This window comes from Papilio xuthus, unplaced genomic scaffold (genome assembly GCF_000836235.2).
Source record: "Papilio xuthus unplaced genomic scaffold, Pxut_1.1 DF825946.1, whole genome shotgun sequence".
NCBI classification, from domain to species: Eukaryota; Metazoa; Arthropoda; class Insecta; order Lepidoptera; family Papilionidae; genus Papilio; species Papilio xuthus.
Window position 1 is genome coordinate 4410277 of NW_013532703.1, and position 25567 is coordinate 4435843.

Here is a 25567-nt window from a genome sequence, read left to right on the forward strand (position 1 = left end):
ACAGACAATTGCTAAATCATATTAAAATCATTCAGATCGTAATGGCTATTATTAGTAAGGGCAGATTTGAAACAGTGGAATAGTCACTTTTAACTTGGCAAAAATTGTAGCTTAATATGACTGTAATATATAGAAAGAAAAACCATTTCTAATAGTTTTAGATAAAATAATTAAAGAAAAACTTTATTTTGGTATTATTTTTTGTTTGTTGTTTTTTCTTGCTCAAATTTTTATTCTTCATTTTTCATTACTATAACTATCACCCAATTAAGTTTTTTTTTACTAATTAGCTTTAAATTAAAGTGTATAAATAATGTAACATAATCTAATGTAAAGTGTAAAATATAGATATATGTATGTAGTCACAGTACTTTATAAAGTAGAATTAAAAGATTTTTATTATTTATTCAATATATCCTTCACCGCTGTACTATGTTATAATATAATATGTTTTTGTGTTTCATTATCAAATAATACAAAGGTGCTTTTTTTCTTAAATTAAAGTACTTTTAATCACCCTGTATTTCAAAGAAATCAACCGTACATCAGATTATTCAACCAACACTAATAAAATTTATAGAATTGTGTTCCAGATTAAAAGAAACTATCAACCACTTTTTTTTACCACATTATTAGTTTTTGTGTAAACATAATTGAATTTATCTATATGTTACATATTTATTAAATGTACTTTGTAGAGTTAAAACAAAATTAATTGTGATTAATAACAATATGGGTTTGGTTTTTAAGCAAATAAAAAACTGGAAAAATACCAACGCCTTTTATTTATAAATAAAATCGACTAAAAAATATATATAAAAATGTAAAAAATAGCCAAGGACATAGACGCTTATAACCGAAAAATTTCGTACTACCCTACCAATTTTCGTTTCAACTGCCACGTTTTACGCCATCTTTGAATGCGGGTATTCCGAATAAAGTTGGATCCAAGTCAAGTAAGGATTTTAGAACAATTGTTGCTTTCAATGTTAACTCTTTATCAATACGATAATCCGGTACCATGACAACCTGAATATAAATGTTGATTTACATATATCAATAAACGGAAAAATATACTTTTTTTATTAGGGTTACAAAAAAATGGATTAACGAACCTGCATTTTAGCTCGAACCGCCGCTTCAACTCCTACTACTGAGTCTTCAAAAACGAGACACTAGAAATAATATTAGGCGATTTACTTCTATCCTATGCATGAACCAGTGCTCAGAAGCGTTACAGGCATATCTTAGAGTATGATAGAGAAGCATTAACCTGGGTCGGGTTCGCTTTCGGCGTGAATCTTGCAGCGCCTAGCAAGTACATATCAGGTTCAGGTTTGCCGCGCTTCACTTCTGGGTCCGTAATGCATACCTGATACAAAGTTATTCATTGAATAGTTAATGGTTAAATAATTTAGAACAAAACACTGCTTCGAAGATTACCTTATGATGAAATAAACTGAACAATTTAGGTCTCGCTTTGGCGTGCATTTGTACAGCTTGGTCTGTTGAGTTGGTTACCAGTGCTATAGGGATCTTACTGGTACTGAGATGCCATAAAAGCCGCTCAGCACCTATAAGGAGTAAAAAGAGTTTTTAAGCAATTAAAAAAAATCTTCTAAATAAAGTCTTAGTGATACTCATCCTGGTAAAATATTACGAATATTAGCAATTACTTGCCCTCTTTAAATGGTGAGTCTGTTAGGTTTTTCTGTACCAATTCAGTCATTTGCTTTTCAAAGTCATCCACAGAGATGGGCAGCTTCAGTGCACTAACGACTCCGATACTCAATTGACGATCAGTTACACCATATAACTTTAAAAATAAATAATGTACTTAAATAAAAGTAAATGAATAATGTTCCATCTCATATTAAAGTCGATCTAATTTATCCGAAAGATACACTTTAGAGAGTATGGTAAAGACATGTAACCAATTGTTTTGTAACTACCGCCATTATTCGATCGTATTTTTTTTAACTCAGGATTTTTTTCTTCAATGTGAATACATTAACCCTGTGAGTTTACCTGGTTTTGTAATTTCTTAGTGTATGTTTTTCCATAACGCTCACATATTTTCTGTATTGCTTTGTGGTAAATAATTTCTGAATCTGAAATTTGACAAAGGTAATTTTTTATTAATCTAAGCTTAGAGTGTAAGTATTGTACTTTTAAAACCTCTATAATCTATGGTTTCCATCCATTCCATACATCTGACAAGAGTCCATGTGCAAGGTTTAGTTTCGATGTTAATATTTAAATGAAATGTTATTAAAGGCATAGCCACGTAGATTGAATTTTTAAATCTAAAATTAAATATCTCAAAATGTTATGTTACTGAGTAAAAATCCCATACCTAGTATAGTGCCGTCCAAATCGAATAAACAATGGGTTACTTTTTTATATTTCTTTGTGGAACTAAATTTATTTTGCAAATACAAGAAATTCAAATAAGATCTCTCATACAGCAAAGGGGTTCTGTAAAATTTTGTAACTGCCTGACTCCAATCATTTTGAAAAAAATAACTAAATAATGTCAATATCTTTTAAATTTAATATGACTCATGTCAATTATCGTTTTTTATTTGCAGGCAAATAGAATGACAAGGATGTCTGACCCGGTGGGCATAAAGTAAAACTAAATCATCACAGCTCACTAGCGCCACTCTGTTTATGTCAAAAAATGACACAAGATCCTCTTTGTGCTGTAGCTGTTATGTATTTTTTTTATTTTTTGTGTCTAAATGGATTTTATGTGTATTATGTCACAATCAATCGCGATAGCAGCGCCTCTCTATAGATGTCGGCATGAAAAAGGATGCGAACCAAAAATATTATACCACGGAATTCCGAAACATTTTGCTCGACTGTAGCCATAGCAGACTTCGCCAAAAAAAAATTCAGGGCACTTTCAATGAGCGATACATTTTTAACTTTTGAGAATGACATATAAAAACTTTGACAGATGACAGGCGGACACTTGACGCATATGGCTTTCCTCCTTATTTTTGACAAATATATGTAAAATAAAACACAATAAATATTTAAACAATTTTAATATCAACTAAATAAAACACAAATGCAACTTTACTACACGTAATATACAATATTGTATTAAATATGGAAACTAATCAACTACAAAATAATATATTTGTGCCAGGAACTACTCATTTAGGACTTGGTAAAATACGCCAAATAAATCAAGCAATCTATGTTATATTATTTTAATACAAAACAAAGTTTGTAAACAAAATTTCGTAAACTATGAAATATCGAGAATTCTTTTTTCACTCATATCAAGTTTATACGACTCCCTGACGTCCTCCTTTTATATGACTTATCATCAACCTGCCCTTAACCCTATGGAGGGTCGGCACAGTATGTACACCGCCTCCATACATCTCTAACACCCGTCATATCTGAATCTATGGTCTTCCTATCAGTCTTACACTACCTTTGTAGCCACTAATATTCAATCTCATTACTTTTTGCTCATATCATCATCATCCCTCATTTAATATGGCTATTTTGATAAAATAACATTTTTTATTACACAACATTGTAATGGCATTCATTTTTACTAAGTGACGTTTCTTTGTTTACAAACTTTATGTTTTGAGAATGTACTGTATGATAAATTGATATTTAGATTTAATAGATTATTTTAAATAAGAATTATAAGGACTAATTCATTCCTTAATTATCCCATCAACATTTATCATAGATTATTTTACATTTAAATATATTTATTTTTTTCAATGATATACCATAAGATTGTCTTTGGCACTCAAAATAGATAAAATAAAATAGCCATAAACCAAATAAAAATATAAATATATGATTAAAACAAAATAACCTTATATTTTAATGTCAATCAAAATTGACTTTACAAACACGATTAGGCACATCATAGTCTCTCACCGAGTATTTACTCATGTTTGGTTACATTATATTTTACTATGCATTTAATACTTTAAAATGATCATAAATTCTCTTCTTATATTTGTTATACATTGATCTGTGATGCAAAAATTACGACACAATTCCCCATTTTGTATAAATATTTCAAATTCTCTATAAAGGAAAGCCCTCACCAATAATAATACTAAACAAAATGTATATAGCTATAGATAATTGTAAATATCTTTGTCCACATTTAAAATATATTTTTTTTAATATTCAAGAACAACCTCCTTTACATTATAAATAAAGTTATTAAAAACTAAAACATTCGTTATTCAACAAAATAGAAGATACTTGTGCACAATTTGAAATTTTATAATTATAGAGAAAATAATGATTTAATGTCATTTCGGCAAAATTAGTTTTTCATCGACATTGTGTAAGTATAATTTAGTATTATTACTTGATTTTATTTCCTACATTTGAAAAATATCGAAAAGCTAAAATAACAATGCCAAATAATATTTAAAAGCAATATGAATAATTCAACTGGCATGTTTGTATCTATAACTATATGTATAATTTATAAGACATAATGAAATGTCAAAAACAATAATCGCATTTGACAGCTGTCAAAATCGTCCGATTATTTGATTATTAACTCGATACATCGATTACATACAATCGATTTTTATATTTTTCAATAGAGAATCAATTAAAGAAATAATTTTTCGAATGATAAAACTATACGGAGATATATTGCATTTTTATTGACACTTGAAAGATATGTCTCTAATAATTTATTAGCATACAAGTTACAACTTTATTCCACGTTTTTTCTGCACTTTTACTAGTGGTTACATACATTGTGATGACTTAATCCATCACATGTTTTTTATATATTTACTATTAGTAAAACCATCTTAGCCTCCATACATTATCCATACCTCGTTAGTTTATATTGCTAATGGTTACATTATAGCACATTGCCCACCGTCTTGAGCAGCAGGGGGTGCGAAGCCTGGGGGAGGGGCACCTATATCACCCACCAGATCCTTGGGGGGTTGACCGAGATCTTGCATCTATAAAGTAACATTATTAAATAATTAGGAAATTATTATATTTTAAACACAGAAGACATCTTTTGCATTTTTATGCATTAACTTTATATAACACTAGCTGTCGCCCGCGACTCCGTCTACGCCGAAAAAAAAAGAACTTAATTAGTGTGCTTGTAACTAAGCCCATGTGTTCATCCAGTCCATTGAGCCGTTTTGGAGATACCTTAAAACAAATATCTATTCATTCATCCAAACATTCACATTTATAATATTAGTAAGAAGAATGATGTAACAAATAATAGTTACATATTACAATTTATTATTCACATACTTCTAGAATTGTGAAATTTATAAATTAAATATCAAGCCATTATCAAAGAATTGGCCTCATTGGGTGCATTGCCATGCCCCCAGATTACATGAATGTGAGGGAACAAACCAATTTGGATATGTGAGGTGCGATAAGTTTCGTATTCTTTATTAAAGAATTTATTTTCAGGTTTTATTAATATTTTTTTAACTTCTGAATACATTACCTGCTGCATGAGATTCAAAACAACTTCAAAGCGTTTCCTCTTTACTTCTTCAGGGTCTGATTCTTGCTCCGGCTCTAGTTCAGCACATACCTCCTCCATAAGCTTTTGTTGCTTTTCGAATCTAAAAATGAATATATAATAGTACATAGTGTCTTCTGTCCCTTACGACATTGTAGCCTGAATCACTAAGTTGATTTTAAAGAATGTTATATTTAAAGCAGGTTCCTCATAGCAGTTAATTTTAAGGTTATTTGTGGTTTATTTCATGTAGAAACATAATCATAAAAGACTTACGAAAACAAGTATGAACAAATTAGAGGACAAACATAATTTATGTGAATTATGTATTTTTTGTCACTGAAATTTATTACCACAATATTCAATTATCATGACCTCTGTTATTAATGAATACACATTGTATTTTCTGTTTTATTAAAGAGAATGAAAGTAATATGTATAAATACAATTCATGACAACGGTATTCTACATTTAAAATTAATAGCAATATAAAAATATTACCTTTCATATTCAGCCTGTTCAATCTTGCCTTTATTTTCAGCCAGCCATGTGGGATAACGTTCCACAAGGTCTTTCAGTGATGGGTATAAAACCTCTTTGGATAAAAGTGATTGCATCATGCCTTGCATGAATGGCACAAACATGTTGTTCTCCTGAAAGAGTATTGTGTGATTAAAAAAAATGTCTATAAAATGATTACGAAATGTAATTTTTGAGATTAAGAAGGTTTTACTGCATTTACTTTTACTAACTTTATTTTTCAATAATTATTGATTGCTAGTAATAAAAACCATTAAAATTTTACCTGTCCACCTTCACCCATATTAAAGTTGGCAAACATATTAGCTAAATCGTTTTCGGAGAATGGTGTCTGCAGATTTTCTGAATCAGTGTTAAGATTCTGCAGAGTTCGTGTAATCGCTTCTGATACCTGAAAACAAAGAGCATTACAATCACACCAGAGTGCCTTCATAAGCTTTAGTCAAACGTTGCAACTTCACACATCTTTCACACTCCACAGATCATGTTGCATCACTATTCGTTGTAAAGTTGATTGATGTTAAAAAGTCACCTCATTTATTTTCTCCTGAGTTGCCGTATCGTTGGCAGTATCCACTGCAGGTGTATCTGATGGTTTCAACACTTGCGCTGCTGCCTCTGTTAAGAAAACATAATGTCTTGAAACAAGTTCTATTATTTATTATGAAATTTTTATTAATAAAAATTATGCATTCAATTTGTACTTACCAGCCATTTTGGAGAAGGTATGCGCAATCTGTTCTTGAGTTACATTTTCATCTGTAAGTATAAATAATATATGTATTAAGTAACACACATAGATGGGATGTTTAAGCCGTAGTTTTATCTAATTCATTATAAAAAAAAGTGAATAATTATTATATTTTATTAAATATAATGCAGAGAGAGGGACAAGAGTTCTTGTCCGGTACCAATGGATATTCTTCATAAGAAAAATATCAGTCCTTTGGACTCTTGCTTACTCTGGTTCAACTGTATTTTGTGTAACATGTCAAATATCCAGTTTTAATTCTTAACTCTATAGTAAAATGTATCAACATAAAAATCACTATTTATATGTTATCACATATATTTTTCCATTACTATACTTTTTAAGAAATTGTATCATCCAGTACCTGCTACTCCACTGATATTTCCGAGCAGAGCAGCCATGTTACTCTCAAACTGTGCTGCAGCTTCTCTTATGAATTCTTCATTCCACACATTGGCAGGAGCATCTTCCTCTGACTTATTTTCATTTTCTTCTGTATTACCTTCTGTTTTTTGTATCATATCTTGGAGTGCACCTTTAATAATATAAAATTATTGAAGATTGAGAGAAGAAGAAATTGATTTTCTTATAAGAGCTTTAATGTTGATAGTGTAAAATGAATTTTGAAGATTATTTTAATATATACTTTAACACATTACATTTATTTCCGACATCTTCAGATTATAATGATTGATATTTTTAGTTACTTTTAAAGAACAATATCGGAGAATAGTTGAATTTGTTGGTAAAATATAAGAAAAGTAAATAAAATCTGAACTGATATAAATAAAATCTGTATAAAATTGTATTGTCAATATCAAAGTTATATTTGGATATGACACACATTTACACTTACTTTATTCAACATTGTATAAAACTAATCTTTTTAAACATTAATTCTAATTTCATTTTACGCACTTATAACAAGCTTTTACAATTTAAATTAAATATGAACTAGGTTAAAGATTGTGTAACACCATGACAGAACAGAACATGCAATAAGACAAAAACAAACTTACTATCCAATAAGTCACCGAGCTCAGGATCAGTGTCCTTTTTGGAAACATCTTTATTATCAGACATTGTTAGATGGACAATGTAATTAAAGTTGAAGAAGGTGAAACCGGAAAAAAGTAAATTTCAAGTTTTCGAGTTTTGACTTTTGACAATTTTTTCCACTTGCGTCACAGATTGACTTAAGAAATTAGTATACCCGTATAGAGTATATAACGGTGTTACTTTGTTCTATAATTTTGTTGTATGGAAATTACATTTTGTTAACGTATTCATTGTATGAATTTGGTTCTAATATTGAATTAAATAGGCAAAATAAATGTAAGTTAACACTTTTAATCCTTCATACGTGCAAATTATCACCACATGCTCAAACATTAATGCTGAAATTGATATCAAATTCGAATTTTAAGAAAATCATGTGATTTCGACATGCTACATTTAATTGCCGTGTTGCCAACGCCAATCGAAAAGGTAGACTTTATTTTCTGGAAATTAATATTTAAATTGATTCTGCATTTCTCTAATTTTATGACTTAAAAGATAATGTAATATATTTCAATTTATTTTATTTTGATGACATTAAATTATAAAATACGACAGGCAGTAAGCAATGACAACACTACTTTTGAAAGGTGCCGCCAAATAAAAACAAATCGTTTAAAAATGTTCTAAACAAAAAATTGCGTTAGATCTGTAAACATGGAATATAAACTCTAAACTGTAATGTTTTTTATTTAAATTACAAAAATAAAATATAAAAAGCGGAAAAAATAAAACGTGAGTATGCAAAAACTAAAATAGGTTTTAGTAAATCGTCGGTATTTAAAAAAAAATAAGTATATATTTTTCGTTGATATGTAGTTTATTAAAAATACTTTCTCTTCGTTGAATAAACATGTGTATCTTATTGGTTTCCGTGTGTCACTGGAATTATCGTAGTTGTAATATAGAGTTAACTAGCTTAATTAATACAAATTTTACTTAGGCAGTCTAGTAACTTTCAGACTGGCGGTACCGTTGGTTTCTAAGACCAAAATCTTTGACAAAACAGAGATAACAATGTTTTAAACGGGAATTTTGGTCTCAGAAATCCACAATAAGTTAACGTGGTTCTAAGGTAAAGCAAGTAATAGAAAGGAACTACGAATCTTACATATTCAAATCCTAGTTCTCCATCAATTTTTGTATTTAGAGTTAATTAAAACGAAAATATTTTGTTGCAGAAAAAATTGAAAAAAAATTGTTTATGAAGAAGCATTAGATAAAACTACAATGGCTGATAAAAAGAAGTAGGTATTCGAAACTTTGCCCAATATATGTGAAAGAAAAAAAATAAAGTGTAGGCTACATCGATTACTTTATTTGTAGAGGAACCGCTGCAGGAGATGCACCCACAGAAAAAAAGCCAGAAGGAAAAGGTAAAGGGAAAGGGAAAGAAGAACCATTGCCTCCAGTACCCGAAGAGATACCGAAGACAGCATCAGAAATTGCTAGAGAGTAAGAATCTCGAAGTATTCTAGCATCAAAGAAAATTTTCCAAGTTATATTCACGTGTTTTATCATTACAGAGAAGCTGAATATAGAGCGATGTTGCGAAAAACTCGATTCAAAAAACGATGGCCTGAAGTTACTAAAGTGCAAATAACAACGAGACCATGGAAACCACCGCCACCGCCGGAAAGATTACCACCGATTGTTAGTAACAGTAGTTACTTTAGTGACCACAACCTAAGCTTGACTGTTGAGATAAAAATAATATTTTCTACAGTTACTTTAAATGTTCAGGGAATGTTCTCGAAGGTAGTCATGAAACAATAATCTGGACGCAACGCTTATTGCAGATAATAGAACAACCTGAATTTAAAACAAGAAAATGGGTCCCTCCATATATGAAACGTCGAAGACGCCGCCCCAGGTTGCCACGGATACCCGCCGAGGAAATCACTCAGCCGTTATACGAATGTGCGAAATTGAGAAGAGTAAGTAAACATAGAGTGGTTGATTAAGTTATTTTTAACTTAGGCGTGTTTAAAGAACTTAAGTGGGCACTTATATAAGACGACAATGAAGTCAACACTTTAATGTTTTTCACAACGCTCTTAGCCTGAATATTGAGGGCTAGGAATTGCGATAGTGGTTTCGTCAAGTTATGATAAACCATGTCTACACTTAGGTCATACACGTAAATTGAGTAAAATGCTCTCAATAAAAGACTTTCCACCACAATTGAATAAAAACGTTGCAGGTGGCAAACTTATTTTTTTAATTACTGAAAATGTTATTTTAACTTTTTATTACAGATATGGCATAGCTTTATGCAAATAGAGAAAAACAAGATGATCCTACAAGGGACTGTAGGTTGTAATTCTAAAAAGTATTCATCAACTGCTTGCGGTAATTATCTTCATACTTTTAGACATTATTAGTTAGAATCCTTTGACGCGAATGTCGGGCTTTCGTTACAAAGTCAAGTCAGAATGCATAGTGAGGGGACATAAACGTTTACATTTTAGTAAGGCTAGTGTTGTTCCAGTACACCGGCACAGTGTCGGATTTTCTTCCTAACATTACGTATTTACACGAAGAATAAAAACTGATTTTTTGATAAAGAAGCGTTGCATTGCATTATTATAAGGACAGAACAACCTTCCTCCATTAAATTTTCCGGGCCGATTACGATAATTCTTGCCTAAATTTGTGGCTGTAATTTAGTTATTTTTTGGCTTAAAGTTGGTCAATTTCTAGGCTCATTTTATTGCTAATGTTTTGGATGACAATATTTTAGGCTCTCAAACGGGTTGCATAGCAGTGATCTGCCGCGCCCTACTGGAAGAGAAGTCACCGGCGCAGCTTGTGAAGAGAGACGTTGACGAGGTGATAGAATGGGGTGATAGGTTTTACAAGCGCTGTATGGTGGCACTTAAGTGCTATAAAGGTTTGAATTACTTTATTCTCCAACTCTCTTGTTTTAAATATTACTAATAATATAAATTTGACAGTTTAAATCTTTATTAGAAAACATCTCAAGAACGGTTAAACTAATCTCGCTGAAATTCGGCTTAGATGTAGAGCATATACTTCGCTGGCGCATCGATCCAAATTGGGTCTTGGCCTCCGACACAAGAGATCGTCAAAGTCGCCTGTCTTGCACCTTCTCCTGCTAGTCCGTAGAGCATATAGGCGACTAATTTTTTTTTTAAATTTCATACAGACCTAATCCCTATGTTTTGTTTTATAGGCAAACCCCAACTACAATTGAATCAGTTACTCACATCGTTTTACCTTTACGACAAGAAATATACCGTCAAAATGACAGAGGCGATGTCAGGATTGTTGGCGAAACATCCTGATAATATACAGGCTCAGTCCGACCTCTTGGCGTAAGTTTATTGACTATCAAATATAGTTTATTCCTATATCATACCAAAAGTTTAAAAATAAATCTAATCTCACCTTTATCTTAACCTTTTTGCAATGAAGCGAGCATTACCTTAAAGTCCGGCAACGTATCTGCAGTTCCTTTGGTGTTGCATGTCCATGGGTGTTGTGAATCACCTCGGTGTTCCCGCCGCTGGCTTACCCCCTTCTATTATAAAAAAAAATAAAAAAAAAACATGGCTGCATTTCCTAGATTTCCTTTTAAATTGAAATAAAATACTATTATTGTTCTTTTAGATTAATGGAAAAACTAAATGGCAGTACATACATGATGATTTTGAGTATTGACGGTGAAAGGCATTTCCTAATCTGGGGTCATCCCCCGCCACCGGAGGCGAATAGCACTGTTAAAACTATTTGTTACATATTCGATCCGCACATGCTTAATGAATTGGGTCAGCCGAATACTCTGTAAGTATGCAAAAGCACTAATCTTTAGAACGTTTTAGGTAATATTGCTAGGAAATAAAGCAGGTAAAAGTCTTGAAAAAAGAGCAATGGCTCTGGTCAAACGAATCAATTTGGATTTTAATAAGATGCTTCATCAGTCTTATGGTTTATTATAGGAATACCCATACAATCCTTTCCTCTTTTTATGACCTTAATCTATTGTCGTATTTTGACTATAGAAAAGAATTAAATCTTTGACTCACCTCCTTGTTGCGAATTTGCTAGTGCCAATGGCTTTCGTTTCACTGTTAAAACTATGCATTTGTAATGATATTGGTTCAATGTATTATCACTAGATATGGTGCTGGGGCGTTCATTCGCTACGCTGGTATCACATCCTTCGTATTAGACTTTCTTGCCAACTACGGAGATCTCAGTGCAGCTAAAAGGGGAACTCCAAAACCACCGATTACTTTAACTAATATTGAGGTCTGTTGATAACAATATTACTTAATAAATGTATTTATAGAATTTCCAACTTGATAACTTCAGTCGTTTAAATTTCCGTTTTGTTTATGCTACGCTACGCTTGCTACGAAGGCTACACATGCTACGCTCGCTACGAATGCTACGGTAGAGGAGAAGAAAGAAGGAGACAACAATACTAAGTCATGTTTCTTTGCAGGTTGTACAAATTGAACCTCTGACCCGTGAACCTAAGTATGAATTGGATTTGAAAGCTTTAAAAACCCACTGTCAAAGCGAATGGGAAAGTATTCATATGAATGTGCTCATAGAGAAAAAATTGACAGAGGTAATTTTTTTGTCTTTTTTGTTGTCAATAATATGTTTTATATTTGTTTTTGTTTTATATTACTCGTTGTTAAGGGACAATATCCTCTGGTTTCGTTGAGTGCGGTCAGCTTAGCGACCTCTAGAGCAACGTCTAGGAAGAAAGTTCGAGAATTTTATCAGAAAGTTCCAAAAGAGGTATGTTTTTAAATATTTTTGCAGTAAAGAATTTATAAACCAATCAAGATTTAAAAAAATAACTTACTCTAGACTAAAAAGGGACGTAGGACGTAGAAATAAAGAAATTCGCACTTTATACTTACTAAAAAGGTTTATAATGTGTTAGCCTCCTCCAACTCTGCCTGTACCTCCCGAGAAACCCCCTCCAGCTCCCACTCAGGAACAAATAATGTCGCTGCGCGGTGAAGACTTCTTTCTCTACAGTCCACATACAGACGCACATACTTATGGAAGGTAAATAAAGTGTCACAAATCACCAATGCATCAACTAGATCGTAGATCTTTTTCATCTATATATTATAATATATATAAAAGAAAGTCGTGTTAGTTACACTATTTAAAACTCAAGAACGGCTTTACCGATATGGCTGAATATTGGTGAGGAGGTAGGAGGTTTTTTACGAATTTCTGCCTTGAAGAGCTGCTTTTTATTTAACTTATCTATATATTAAGTTTTTTTATATATCCACGCGGACGGAGTCCTGCTGACAGCCAGTTTTAATTTAAATATGTAGAAATATAAATTGGAGGTACCACCCAAATTATTGGTTTGAGACGATTTCATACGAAGGAATTTAGAGATGCTACGTTATACTTGAAATTACCAAAATTAATTTTCAATATTTGTTTAGAGATGACATAATCCCTCTACCCAAGTCGGAGACGATTCTGCACAGTCCGGTGGAGATCGCCGACCAGAACTTCCACTCACAGTTCCAACAGATGGATGTCGAGAAGTGGATCTTGCATGCAACACGACACATGGCCAGTTATAGGTAATCCCAAGAATTGTATATCACCTTAGATATTTTTGAGGGTAACCCAATAGGAAATGAGTAAACGTTTTCTTGATTCTGTCATATGCAAATGCGTCACTTCTTTGCAAATTTTATTGATAATTCACTTGGTTTGCTAGATAGGTTCCTTTTTTATATATTTTAACTGTCAAGTGTTCTTACTTTACAGATATCAGACATTTAAAACATTTACAAGCATCGCGTGTTGTGTGGCCGCACTCGCCATGTTGCGACGACTGCGCGCGAGAGCCTGGAACGATGATATCCTAGATGAAACACTGGATTTGGGCTACAATATTTATAGGGTATAAATATCGTAACAATCTCTAATAGAAGTACAGTCTAAGTAATCAGGTAGAGCTTAGAAATGACAGATACTTTATTCGATGTACTAAGAATTTGTCCTAGTCTAAGCGTCATATTTAGAAAAGTAAGATAGAACAGTGTTATAAATATTGAATAAAGTTATTCCAAAAGATCTACTTTTACAATAATTTGGATGAAATGATTGAATTGATTAACAGGAATCACTTTTGGAAAGAGGTGGACCGATTAGACGTCTTGTTCTCGGGGAAATAAAAGAAACCTTCAGAATACGAGACCATGAGTACAAGCATAAGGTAATTTTCTACAACTGTGCGTGAAATGGGGTAATAACTTGACAATAACTTACTATTGTACTGAACAGGAACGTGGTATAGCCGTATGGGGTAAGATACTGTCATCGGACCCGAAAGTCTTCGACTTGTGTCGAGGTATCGAGGCTTTCTTCAAGGAATCGGACGCCGGCGTTTTGCAGGTTAGGATAGCTTGTGTATTCTGTATATTCTGTTTTTTGTTTGTGGTTAACTTTCTTGTATTGTTTATAGATCCCCGGAGAGTACGAAGTGGCTATTTGGAATGAGGGTGGTCGCTACTACATCTACCATCCTTGGCCAGCGGACAGATATGGTTATAGGGTAAGGCTTATTATTTATTCTATTCAAGTTGCAGCAGTACAGACGTCTTATTATTATTTTCGTTATTTTGTGTTCCGGTGCATAGGTCGGTTTACAAGATGGTGGTAAGGCGTGTCTTCTATACTTCACGCGGATATCGCGACTGTGCGAGCACTTGCTGGACTGCACGAATGACATGAAGCGCAAGCCGTTCAGCATTTCTGACGTGACCGTGCAGGAGCTGGGCGAGATGCCGGAACCAGTCAACAAACTAAAACGTAAGTGTTGAAATTGTAAGACCAGACTAAAGTGGTATTGTATTTTGATAGTGACCAGCAAATTGTTATAAATGTAAGTCATAAATTATTTTGTTTTGAACAGCCGTCGCGCCCAACCGTTGGGTAGTACGCGGTCGCTTCCACGAGGCAGACGAGAGATTCCCCGAGGAGCACCGCGGCCGCCAAGCCACGCCGGCCTCCATCGCGGCCATAGCATTAGCCCACATCGTAGACCCCTCAGAATGGACCGCTGATCAAATCGACGAGGTTACACTTTAATTGAAACTGTTTCTTAAGTAGATCTTTTAGCTTCCAGCCGGTCGACCAAGTACTCGACTGAATCCGTGACCGACTAATCAATCAACTAAACGACCGACTATTTGACCGACTACTCAATCAACCACATGAAACCCTCCAATCTTAAAACATTCCAACCTTCCAGTAGGACCAATTAAAATGACATTTTCATAGTAAACTTGAATCGAATTTTGTCTTATTATAGTCTTTAACACGCGGTGACATACTTTACCAAAATACAATGGAGAATCTTGAACGAATGGGTATAAGCTTGGATACAACCACCAAGACCGACGAAGCCGAGAATGTTGAAGAAGAAGAGGAAGGGGGTTCGCCAGGCGGGACTCTCGCTGCTGCGGACGTGCTGGACAAGTTCCGAATATCTGACTACGATTGTATCGAAACTGATATATTGGATAGCGCTTATACCGGTAAATATGTTGATAATTATTTGCATATTACAGTTTGACTTTGCCGTTCTGAAGTTAAATTTAACTGTAAATTCTTTGATGTAATGTAAGCATAGCATATAGTTTAAGCAATGACTCTAAAATATAATTTTATAAATTTTAATGAAAATCTATTTGAAAGACTGCGAGTAATGGTACGAGAAAGCCTTTCACAAGTTAATTCACTTTTAGGTGAATTAAGCCCCAAATCGAACGAGGTGATGTCGCTGAAGCAATCGCTGCGCCAATTGTTCCGTGAACACTCGCACGCCGTGGTGACCGCGCGCGGCGCATCTAACGCTGTATGGAAGCACGACGACCACTACTATCTCTTCGATCCTCACGCCTGCGATGAGAACGGTAGGTTTTGGTTCTGACTAGTGTTTTTGTATCTTTTCCCTTGTATTTCTTTATATTCTCCTCGTCTATCCTATGCCATGAAATTATATATTTTGTTTACAGGATATCCATCGGATGATGCTCGTGCGGCTGCGTGCCTGGTGAGAGTGAAAGGCGGGCCGGATGCGCTCGCTGACGTCATCCTCGGCAACCTGCCCCCGGGCTCCGATGACAGCTTCAACTTGTCACCAGTCGCCATAACTGCGACCAGACTGAATGAGGTCATTGGCGCACCGGAGACTAAACTTGAGGTAATTTGATAATTAGGCATTTATGTGATAGGTTTTGTGAAATTAGAAATTACTTGTGAAATTTATATCATTGCAATTTGTTTTTTACAGAGCAAAGCTTTCCAGTGGATCACAAAGGGAACAGCTGCTATAATGATGGGACCACGAGGCGAGAACTCTGCCATCGGGAAGGCTGCGGAAAGAGCTGGTGTTGGGGTAAGTTCCAATATCCCAGAAAACCTAAGATATGAAAAGGATTAAGTTGCTAATTGGTGGCTTGCTTGTTAATTGTAATATTGATATTTTTAGGAGGACGATATGGCCGGTCGCACCATAGCTTTGCCTGCTGCAGCTGCGTTCACTGCTGCTACTGCGTCCGTTCCCCCACCGCACATGCATCAAGACCACATGTACAATTTCCTAGATGCCGGTGCTGAATATTACTTAAACCACGTAAAGAAGACTGGTCGCAAAGATGTAACTCCTGAAGATTTGACAGAGAAATTCGAAATGGGTGCCAACACATTTTCCATCGAGTTGGAGGAACCTGTCACACTACCATTGCGTCTTCCAGATGAACCTCAAGGGGTGAGTTGATAAGGGGGAACTCCTCGGAAAGGATAACAATTGAAATTTAAATTATTAAGTTCCATGTCTTTAGCTACTTTACAGGATCGCCCAAGTGTACAAAAATATTTAAGATTTTATTTTGCCTGGGATGCAATGTCAGAACAATAAAAAGCAAAGTTATATTGCTATTTAAATGCGCAAGGCGTTTAAAAAGCGTAAAAAGTACAGTACTCATATAGTTATGTAAAGATACTTTTTCGTAACTTGTAGTTTATCTCTGCAGGAGGGTGGCGAAGAAGAGGCTGAAAACGATGAACTCGGTGAAAATGCGGAAGAAGAAGAAATCAAAGAGAAACCAATGAAACGTAGGTCCAACTTTAAGTTATTTATAACAGTTAACAATTAAAAGAACACACACACACACACACACACACATAATTAACACAAACATTTGGATTTTTAAAATTATCGTTTTAATGAACATACATACTATCAATATAATTTCATAAAGATTTCTTGAATTCTCATGTGTCCGCCTGTAGGGCTTCAGCTTTATTTCTGTTAGAGCACACCATTTAGTTTTAGACGAATTCTGAAACCAATGTAATTAAGGTTATCTTCTCTCTTTGTTTAACAGAAATTAAAGACGCGCTGTTCAGGATGTGGGAGGATCCAACTAAACCTAACTACGTGTGCCTATTGGTGGGTGATTACCATCAGTTGGGTGTCTGGCTGACTCCGGGCGGGAAGGTGGTGGCCTTCGACCCTGCACCCACTTTAACGAAAGGCTTGCTAACACCCCAGAGAATTAAGAAGGGTAATCTTATTAAACAATTTACAGTGTCTCTCAATTTTACACTTAAGATGGTCATTAAGAGAAACCCTGTATATAGATTTTGCATATTAAATCGCAGGAAATATCAAGGGTACCAATAACCGTGGGTTACTCAGACCAAGATCTCTTTGACAAAGATAATGACAATGTTGACGGTATGTTTTATACAGAGATTTTGGATTCATAAACCAACGGTTAGTCTCTGAGTGCGGTAGTTAACAAGTTATATTTGTAACGACTTTTTAAATGATTCCGACGAAAGATAATGAAGAAACATAGTTTCTTGTCCTGTTTGTATAAGTGTCACTCGACCAAATTCTGCCTGAAAACTCATAAGCATAAAGTATTGCGTTTAGGTGATGAGCTACGTTTACAAAGAATAAAAGACGAGATGGCCGGTGAAGGCGCTGAGGAAGCCGAGGATGAGGAAGCCGAAGGAGGTAAGATGGCGTATATGATGTGTCATCATGTGTTTCGGACTTTTATTATTTTAAATAATGTTATTTACGTTGACTTTGTAAATAACAGAAGGTGAAGAAAAACCCGAGCCGGAGCCAGAATATGTCCCTCCAGAGTCAACACCCGCCCTTATGGTGTTCGCTAGTCCTGGAGAGTTCTTGGATAAAATGAGTTAGTGTTACTTCACTAATATCTTATTAAAATAAAACCACAAAGTATACGAGAATAATGTGCACAACTTACTAATTTTATTACTACATGTACCCATTTTTATGGCTATACTTGTCAATTTTCTCATCCTAGATAGATTAGTCACGTATAGCACGACTCTACAAAATTGCATTGGTATTTTCTCAGCTTTTTTCACACGTTTAGTTCTTGGTTTTCGTTACAGCGCTTCAAGGTGGGCTGGATAGGAAGCAATGTTTAGCGCCGTACAAGCTGTATAAAGTTAAGATCATAAACGAACTGACATCGGTGTTGAAGGAGCGGAAACCGAAGCCAGAGAAAACTGCTGGAGGCGATGAAGGAGGAGATGAAGATGGTAGTTATTACTTTATTTTTCTTATAGTTTCTTATGAATCAGTAGTTTAATTTTTTTTGTTTTTCATATAGTACGGAGAGGGGATATATTAATACCACCAACTAGGAATCTTGACCGACTAAACTAATTTAATGTTAACTTTATTGGTGATTGTGAACATTTTAGAAGAAGACGAAGATGCTCTAATAGAGCCACTGGAGGACTCGGTGATGGGCAAATACTTTACACGCATCAGTCGCGCGGTTGCGTCTTTACGAGGACGGGTCGCCCAGAACGAGAACTACTTCATGGATCAGCCGAACAGAGACAATCAGGTATGAATGTTACTTCAATAAAAGGTTAGGATTGTGCCTTCATTTAACTAGAGAGAATAAACAAAATTGTAATTTTTCATACTCTAGGACGCAGCGAATGCCGTAATGGGTATCGTAGTGGAACACATAGAGCCATACATTCACTGGAAGATGTCGTTGGTGGACGCCATACTGAAGTATGGTGACCGGCTGTACACTACGTCTCTGCCACGTGCCGCCAACCCGCCGCGCCTCACGCCGGAGGAAGTGCAGCCGCAGTTCCACGTCACCAACTTTAATGTAAGTCTTCATAATGAAATCAATTTATTTTCTTCGAACTTTACTTTAGGTTCTATTCAATTTGGATTATTTTCGTTAAGCTGTTTTGGAAATAACTCAATACTTCTTTGGAGGACGTAGAAAATTTCCTTGTTTGGTGTGCATCTCTTCCTCAGGTGAAACTCGAGGTCGAGGGAGACGCGGTGCAGGGAGACATAAAAGCTGGTAACAGTGGAGCTGTATTGAACTTAAGAAGAGGGCTTAAGACGTTCTTTGAATCTGTAAGTGATGTATAAATCTACATATACAATTTTTTTTGGTACATTAATAAGAGTTAAATTTAACCTCATAACTTACTTGTTTCGCACTGACTTAAAAACCTTTTTAGAATCCCTTTACGATCTAAGGTTAATCATTTCAGAATAATTATGGCGTAGTTTGCGCTAAAGGATACTGTGTTGGAGTATGGAAGTCTTCAGAAGGCAACGGATACTGCCTGTGGGAACCACACGCAGTAGGTCCCACAGGTCGATTTTCACCCGGCGGGGCGTCAGCACTTGTCCTCTTTGCCACTATTGATCAACTAGCAGAGACTATTAATAATAATATTGAAACACTTATGCGGCCGGGAAGTAACAAGTAAGTTTTTGTCTTTACAGAGATTCAATGTTACAAGATAAACAAAGGGAACTAAGATTGATCGGATTTTATCAAGCAAGAATTGATATAAATAAAGGTTTTTTGCCCTAATTTTAGATACAGCATATCATCAGTGAAGGTGTTCTGGGAGTACTCAAAACGTCCGAGCGCAGTCAGCCCACAGGGCGCGGTGCCAGACGAGGGCTATGAGTGGAAGGTGCTCACGGCCTACGTGGAGACAGCGCGCGGCCGCACTATACTGCGGGGCACCAGGCCGCCTGATCTCGTCAAGTTAGTACCAACATACCAAATGCAAGATTAACTACTGGTTGTGAGGCAGTTCAGATCAAATTGTCATGTGCCTCAAAAATATGAGTATGTTATATTGCAATAGTAAATGTCTTAAGAATGGATGGTTCTGGAGTTTCTAAACAGAGCTAGTTTGATGGTTGTTGACCTTTAAAAGATTGTGCGTACAGAAGTAGCCATGTTATGTCTATCAGTTACCAGATAATTGGACGGAACTGAACCAGCTTTTCTTGGATCATTATAAGCAACAGTTATAAATAAATAATATCGTCAGGTTTACACGAGACGCACTGCTGCAGTCTGCGTGCGGGGCGATCGCGGGCGCGTGCATGTCGCACGTGCGACGCCCGCCGCTGTGGACACGCCGCACTGTCGATGACGTCATGGCGGTGGGGGGCAAGCTGCTTGCCGCATCCCTCTCTACCCTGGGTTATGAGTTCAGACCTGGGGAAGACGTGCTGCTTCCTCTGCAGGTAACAGACTTACAAATGAAGCCATCCAGAAACGCTGAAAGGATTGGGGATCTTCCATTGTTTTATAGAAATGTTTTATGGGACATACCTTTGGTACGGCTTTAGTATGTTCTAATTTTGCAACACTTCCCAGGTGTTGAAACGTTTCATATTGGGCGTGAACTACGTCAGATACGACTTGCAGTCGGCGTACTCTGGCAAACTTGAGCAGAGAGAGCCTACGGAGATGACTGTCAGGTAAAATGGTTCGTTTGTTAGTTAGCATCAGATATTCATAGAAGCTGTTAGAGGAAGATAACAACTGACCTCAGGTAAAAAAGGACGTCACTTTAGGCGCCATGATTTCACATGTACAGTTTGCTTGGTCCAGATGTGCGCTGGAGCGTTTCTTCGAGGACCACTCAACGGGCATCCTGTGGTCGATGCCGCACGCGGTGGCGGTGTGGCGCTACCCCGGCGCGCCGCCGTTCTATATGTTCGAGCCCCACGCTTGTGGCGCTACGGGTCTCCGGGCAGATGCACAGGTTGAACATGACAAATCCACATCTCCATCCCACCCCTTCCTTATCAGAAAATCATCAAAGGGATAATTTGTACATTCTCCTTTTTCATTATGAAATAATTTCAGGACGACGGTGCAGCTTGCGTATTGACTTTCACGTCACCGAAGTTGATGGCGTTTGCGTAAGATTTGTTATATGTTAAATAGTATATTGTGCTCATATGTTTTAGATAAACAATTAAACGATAATGTACACCGTTTATAGATATCTCCAGAACGTGCCACCAGGAGAACGTCTGAAGCACGACTTCCAGCTCTACGCGATGTCGGTGACGGTGCAGCCCATTAGGAAGTTTGGCGGAGTCGATCCGCCGCTGGTGCGCGCGCCTCCTGGCGTCACTCTTATACCAGCTACTAGCAAGGTAAGAAACGACAGCCTTTGCCACTTCTTGTTAAAAATTAAATAGATTTTCATCATCATCCTTAGATCTACCGCTTGGAATAGACTTTTTTCCATTGTTTCTTGCTTAATCTTAGGAGTTGTTTTCTTTTGATAATCTTTAGGTGAACGTCGACGGTAGCCAGCGCCGTGCTGCTGAACAAGACCGCAAGCATCCGCCGGGCAGCGCGACCTGTCTCGATGCACAACGCGCCACTGAGAATAGAGACAAGGAGGATGCCAGGCTGAAAGGTATATCTTTAAAGGATCGAATATTAAAGGCTCATCGTAACGGAAGAGTTTGCTTATGAAGTAGATTAATAAACCGATTTGTTTGCTGTTGTCTTTTCTGCCAGGCTTCCATTTCTTATGTCTTAGTCATTTATGTTTGCTGTATAGGACAACGCAATTCCAACGGATGGCTGGTGCTGAATGACGGCACACAGTTCTTGTCAGCTCAGCACTCGATGGCTTGTCGAAGATTCTCCGCAGCGTCTAGAGGCAAACAGGTACACACGTAGCATTATCTTTTAGCACTTGGGGTTTCTTTTGAGTTTTAGTGTCCATAATATGAACCACTAAAATTAAACTGTGTATGTTGATGCAGGCTCTGGCTTGTTCTGTAATGGCGGTGGCTATGTCTCGCGTGGAGGACGTGTGCCGCTGGTGCGCCGCCACGCTGGACCGTGTATTGGACAGCGGAGACCAGCTCTACCAGGACAGCTACCTTCATTACCGCCCTGCACAGCCCTTCCTTAGAATCCAACAGGTTACTATGGCGTTTTTCTTCTTTACTTAGTTTATTTTTGGGGACCATTCATTCAAGCGATTTCTTTGTATTAAACCACTGTAAAATCTGGTCAAATCATAATAATGAATGCTTGTTAGATCCTACGTAAATTCTATACTCCGGGTAACTGTGTGTGCCGCGTGGTGGTGTACAAGGCGCGACAAACTGGCTTCGTCGACGAGGACCTGGAGACTCAGGTATACATAACTTAGATCATCAGGTCTTGTATTTTTACGTATGAACTTGTGCTTTTTAAATTATGCAATTTCTTCAGGTGACTGAGTTTTTCCGTGAAGAACGTTCTGGAGTATTTGTGGCTGGCAATGGTGAATTTGCTGTAGCGCTATTCAGAACACCGCGTGGTAAAAATGATTCCTTTATTTTTTAAAGAAAAGGTGGTCATAGTCTTGTTTTTGGTTGAAGTAATTAATTATTTGGTGTACGTAATTGCGTAGGTTACTACATGTTCGACCCGGCGGACCGCGACCGCTATGGGCGAGCTGTGGCACCGCCCTGCATCGGCCGCGCCCGCGCCTGCTTCTCACAGTACCCCAATGTAACACCATCGTACACCATTACACACATTCACATACATCCACATCTTAATAAACTCTTCATTTCATTGATAGACTAGCAGTCGCCCGCGAGTCTATCCACGCGGAATAAAACAAACTTAATTAGTAGAATAATGTGGTCTTCCAGAATCTGTCTCTCTCTCTCTCTCTCTCTCTGCCTAGCTTGCATCCCACAAGGTGGTGGGGTCAGCTTTTCTAATCCGTCTCTTCTACCCCGCTCTGTCCATGACATCTTCTTCTGAGACTTGACACTCTTTTATTACTACATCTTTCCATTTTGTTTTGGGTCTGCCTCCATCTAAGCATTCGCATTTATAATATTAGTAAGATTAAGGAAAGAAGAGTATTCTTATAGGACTTTTTTATAAAATTATGTTTAAATGACATTTGTATGTGTTTGTGTTAGGTTCGAACTTTAGCAGACAAGCTCCGTGCTAACATACCGCCTAATGTGATCGAACCAGAAAAGGTCCCGTCCGAAGACTTGGACGATGCGAAGAAACCTGATGCGGTAAGCTTTATATTTTTAAAAACAAATACTTAGTCTTCTCTTTCAACCAATATAGTTACTTACGGTTTAATTCTATGGTATAATTTTGGCTTTAATTTAAATCAGATTCTATAACTTTTTCTCTTAGATCTTTTCAAAATGTATTCTTGTTTTTGAACTCGCAGCCTTGCAGTCTGCCTTGAAGTATTCTGGAGATCAATGAATTTGTTACTTTAAACTAAAATTAGGAGTTAAAATATTATATACATATGTGTACTTTAACTATGAAATGATTACAGAATGAAGGAGGTGCAGATAAGAATGCGGATAACCTGTCTCCTGCCAAGTCAGAGGTAAGGCAATATATTGACTAATATTAAAAGATTTCCGTAACACTTGTATGAAATATATTCTTATCTCAGCTGTTTCAATAAGGATGTAAAGGATGAAAATATGTTTTTATACAATTGTTTCAACAGTGGAAACACAGAATTAGTATACGACTATTTGGGACCACTGCCACCTCATCTTTACTAAGAATTCTTTCTCTTTTCATTCAAGGAGAACTAGTGAGACAACGATAAGTTTTTGTATGTGTATCGGCAATTTAAGCGCCAATAGCCTATTGGTTAAGGCTACAGACTTCCGATCACGTGGTCGAGAGTTCGAATCCTACCATTCGACTATTGTCGTAAACCATATCCTAGCACAAGCCTAGAGCTTAGTTGGAATGGAAGAAAGAAATATTAGTAAATTCACAAAAATCTGCTAATATTTAATACAAAAAAATGTAAACTCGATAATGATTGAAAGAATTATTCCAATCACAGGTTCGGTTCAAGGAATCTCAACCGTTTGCAATCTATGGTATGGATGTAACAAGTTTAAGGAGAATAAACAAGTATGAAAAATAGAAAAAAATATTGGTCTATGAAATATCGATTCAATTTCATCGAGTACTTTTCCTTTTGTCTTTTCTGTTGTGTATTTGTACATCGATATCTACAAATTTGAAATTATCTAACGCTGATTTTCAAATCGATAAGTTTATTGTAAAATAGAAAGTCGACAATATATTGTAAATTGTTTGTAAATATTTGAACACGTTATAGTGATTTGGTCCAAAAAATTATGATGTGAAATAACAAAACGAGGAAGTTTTACAATAAAAATTAATTAAAAACTATTTGCGGGCTTATTTTTTCCTTATTCTTTACATTCTTTCTATCCATTCTTTCCTATCTTTTATATTTGCCTATCATCTCTTCTAAAAAGACATAATAATGCATCTGAAACAATTGATTATTTCCAATTTTTGATTAAGAAGCAGCCATTTACAGTAGGTTTTCACTGTTGAAACTTCAACAAAAAATAATATAGTTTTGCATAAGTTATTTGGCATTGGAGATTCACAGTTATTTATAGTTTTATTATAGCAAAAAACGTATTCAGTAGTTAATAGGCTGCGATAAAGATTTAATAGGTGTGAGGCCATTCATTGCTGTGTCGGACCTATCTGGGTCATCCATTTGCCTTGTAAGTTGTTACGAATAGCGGGTAAGTAATATTGCAATAAAGTGTACACACTGTCAGTAAGCGAAGTAAGTTCTACTCGTATTTTCGTACCCTATTGACTTATAGTCAACATATTTTAAAACAGTTTAGCAGTCCTGCCTAAAAGATGAGTGGAAATTTTGCTATCCAATTAGTATTAACATGTGTTATATGGTCGTATAAAATTATATGAACCAATTTAACCAATTAAACAATAAAAATACATGTACAAATATTAATATCAATTTTTGAGAAAAAAATATGTTTTTAAATTTGTGTTTAGGCAGTCAAAAGTACATATAAATTATTTAAAAAAAATTCTTGGTATCGAGGAAATTAATTACACATTAACCTTCAATAAATATAGTATACGAACAGCAAAACAGTGGCATTCTTATCTACTGTCTCAAGAGAGTATTAAATACCATAAACTGACTAAAATATCAATGGTATTATTTTACTGTACGCGTAGGGGTGCCATATGATAGTAAACCGGATTATAAAGTTTATTCACTGGAAAATTTGATGATACTGTGCCGATATTTAAATGTTTCATATCATATACGCCCGTATATAAAGATATATAAATTCATGTAAACAACATATTTTCTGTTTCAATTATAACCGTAAACTTATAATAAAAATTAATATGACATTGTTTTCCATTCGATTAAGTGATACTATAATCTATATGTCAATATTTAAAATTCATAACCGAAGATATTATAAAAATACTTAAAAA

The 25567-nt window shown here is 35.6% G+C and overlaps 3 protein-coding genes across 3 annotated transcripts; 1 reads left to right on the plus strand and 2 right to left on the minus strand.

Annotated features, from left to right (window-relative positions):
* Positions 1–767: 767 nt before the first annotated feature.
* LOC106123856 (probable pseudouridine-5'-phosphatase) lies at positions 768–2877 on the minus strand. Its single transcript, XM_013320264.1, has 8 exons — positions 2770–2877; positions 2357–2543; positions 2029–2111; positions 1681–1816; positions 1444–1574; positions 1274–1372; positions 1116–1175; positions 768–1029 (listed from the first exon to the last, which is right to left on the minus strand). Exons 1-8 carry the CDS (start codon positions 2875–2877, stop codon positions 892–894), a joined length of 942 nt encoding a protein of 313 aa, XP_013175718.1. The 3' UTR covers positions 768–891.
* Positions 2878–4167: 1290 nt separating this feature from the next.
* Positions 4168–7996, minus strand: Pex19 (peroxisomal biogenesis factor 19). Its single transcript, XM_013321817.1, has 8 exons — positions 7829–7996; positions 7174–7344; positions 6767–6817; positions 6591–6676; positions 6324–6449; positions 6020–6171; positions 5501–5621; positions 4168–4985 (listed from the first exon to the last, which is right to left on the minus strand). The coding sequence occupies exons 1-8, from the start codon at positions 7890–7892 to the stop codon at positions 4875–4877; spliced, it is 882 nt and encodes a 293-aa protein (XP_013177271.1). The 5' UTR covers positions 7893–7996; the 3' UTR covers positions 4168–4874.
* A 479-nt stretch (positions 7997–8475) lies between these two features.
* On the plus strand, positions 8476–24457 carry LOC106124761 (uncharacterized). The gene is made up of 49 exons (XM_013321719.1): positions 8476–8603; positions 9050–9115; positions 9195–9323; positions 9395–9521; positions 9668–9805; positions 10127–10220; positions 10612–10761; positions 11065–11206; positions 11502–11675; positions 12011–12143; positions 12340–12468; positions 12543–12644; positions 12793–12920; positions 13319–13462; positions 13653–13788; positions 14008–14103; positions 14172–14282; positions 14353–14442; positions 14528–14699; positions 14803–14966; positions 15202–15427; positions 15638–15805; positions 15908–16095; positions 16186–16290; positions 16384–16662; positions 16928–17009; positions 17282–17461; positions 17836–17919; positions 18008–18109; positions 18333–18482; positions 18648–18796; positions 18884–19075; positions 19231–19335; positions 19476–19693; positions 19811–19984; positions 20277–20475; positions 20609–20712; positions 20846–20999; positions 21104–21159; positions 21243–21399; positions 21542–21668; positions 21816–21925; positions 22024–22185; positions 22305–22403; positions 22481–22568; positions 22662–22762; positions 23188–23292; positions 23571–23624; positions 24102–24457. The coding sequence occupies exons 2-49, from the start codon at positions 9099–9101 to the stop codon at positions 24183–24185; spliced, it is 6378 nt and encodes a 2125-aa protein (XP_013177173.1). The 5' UTR covers positions 8476–8603; positions 9050–9098; the 3' UTR covers positions 24186–24457.
* Positions 24458–25567: the final 1110 nt, after the last annotated feature.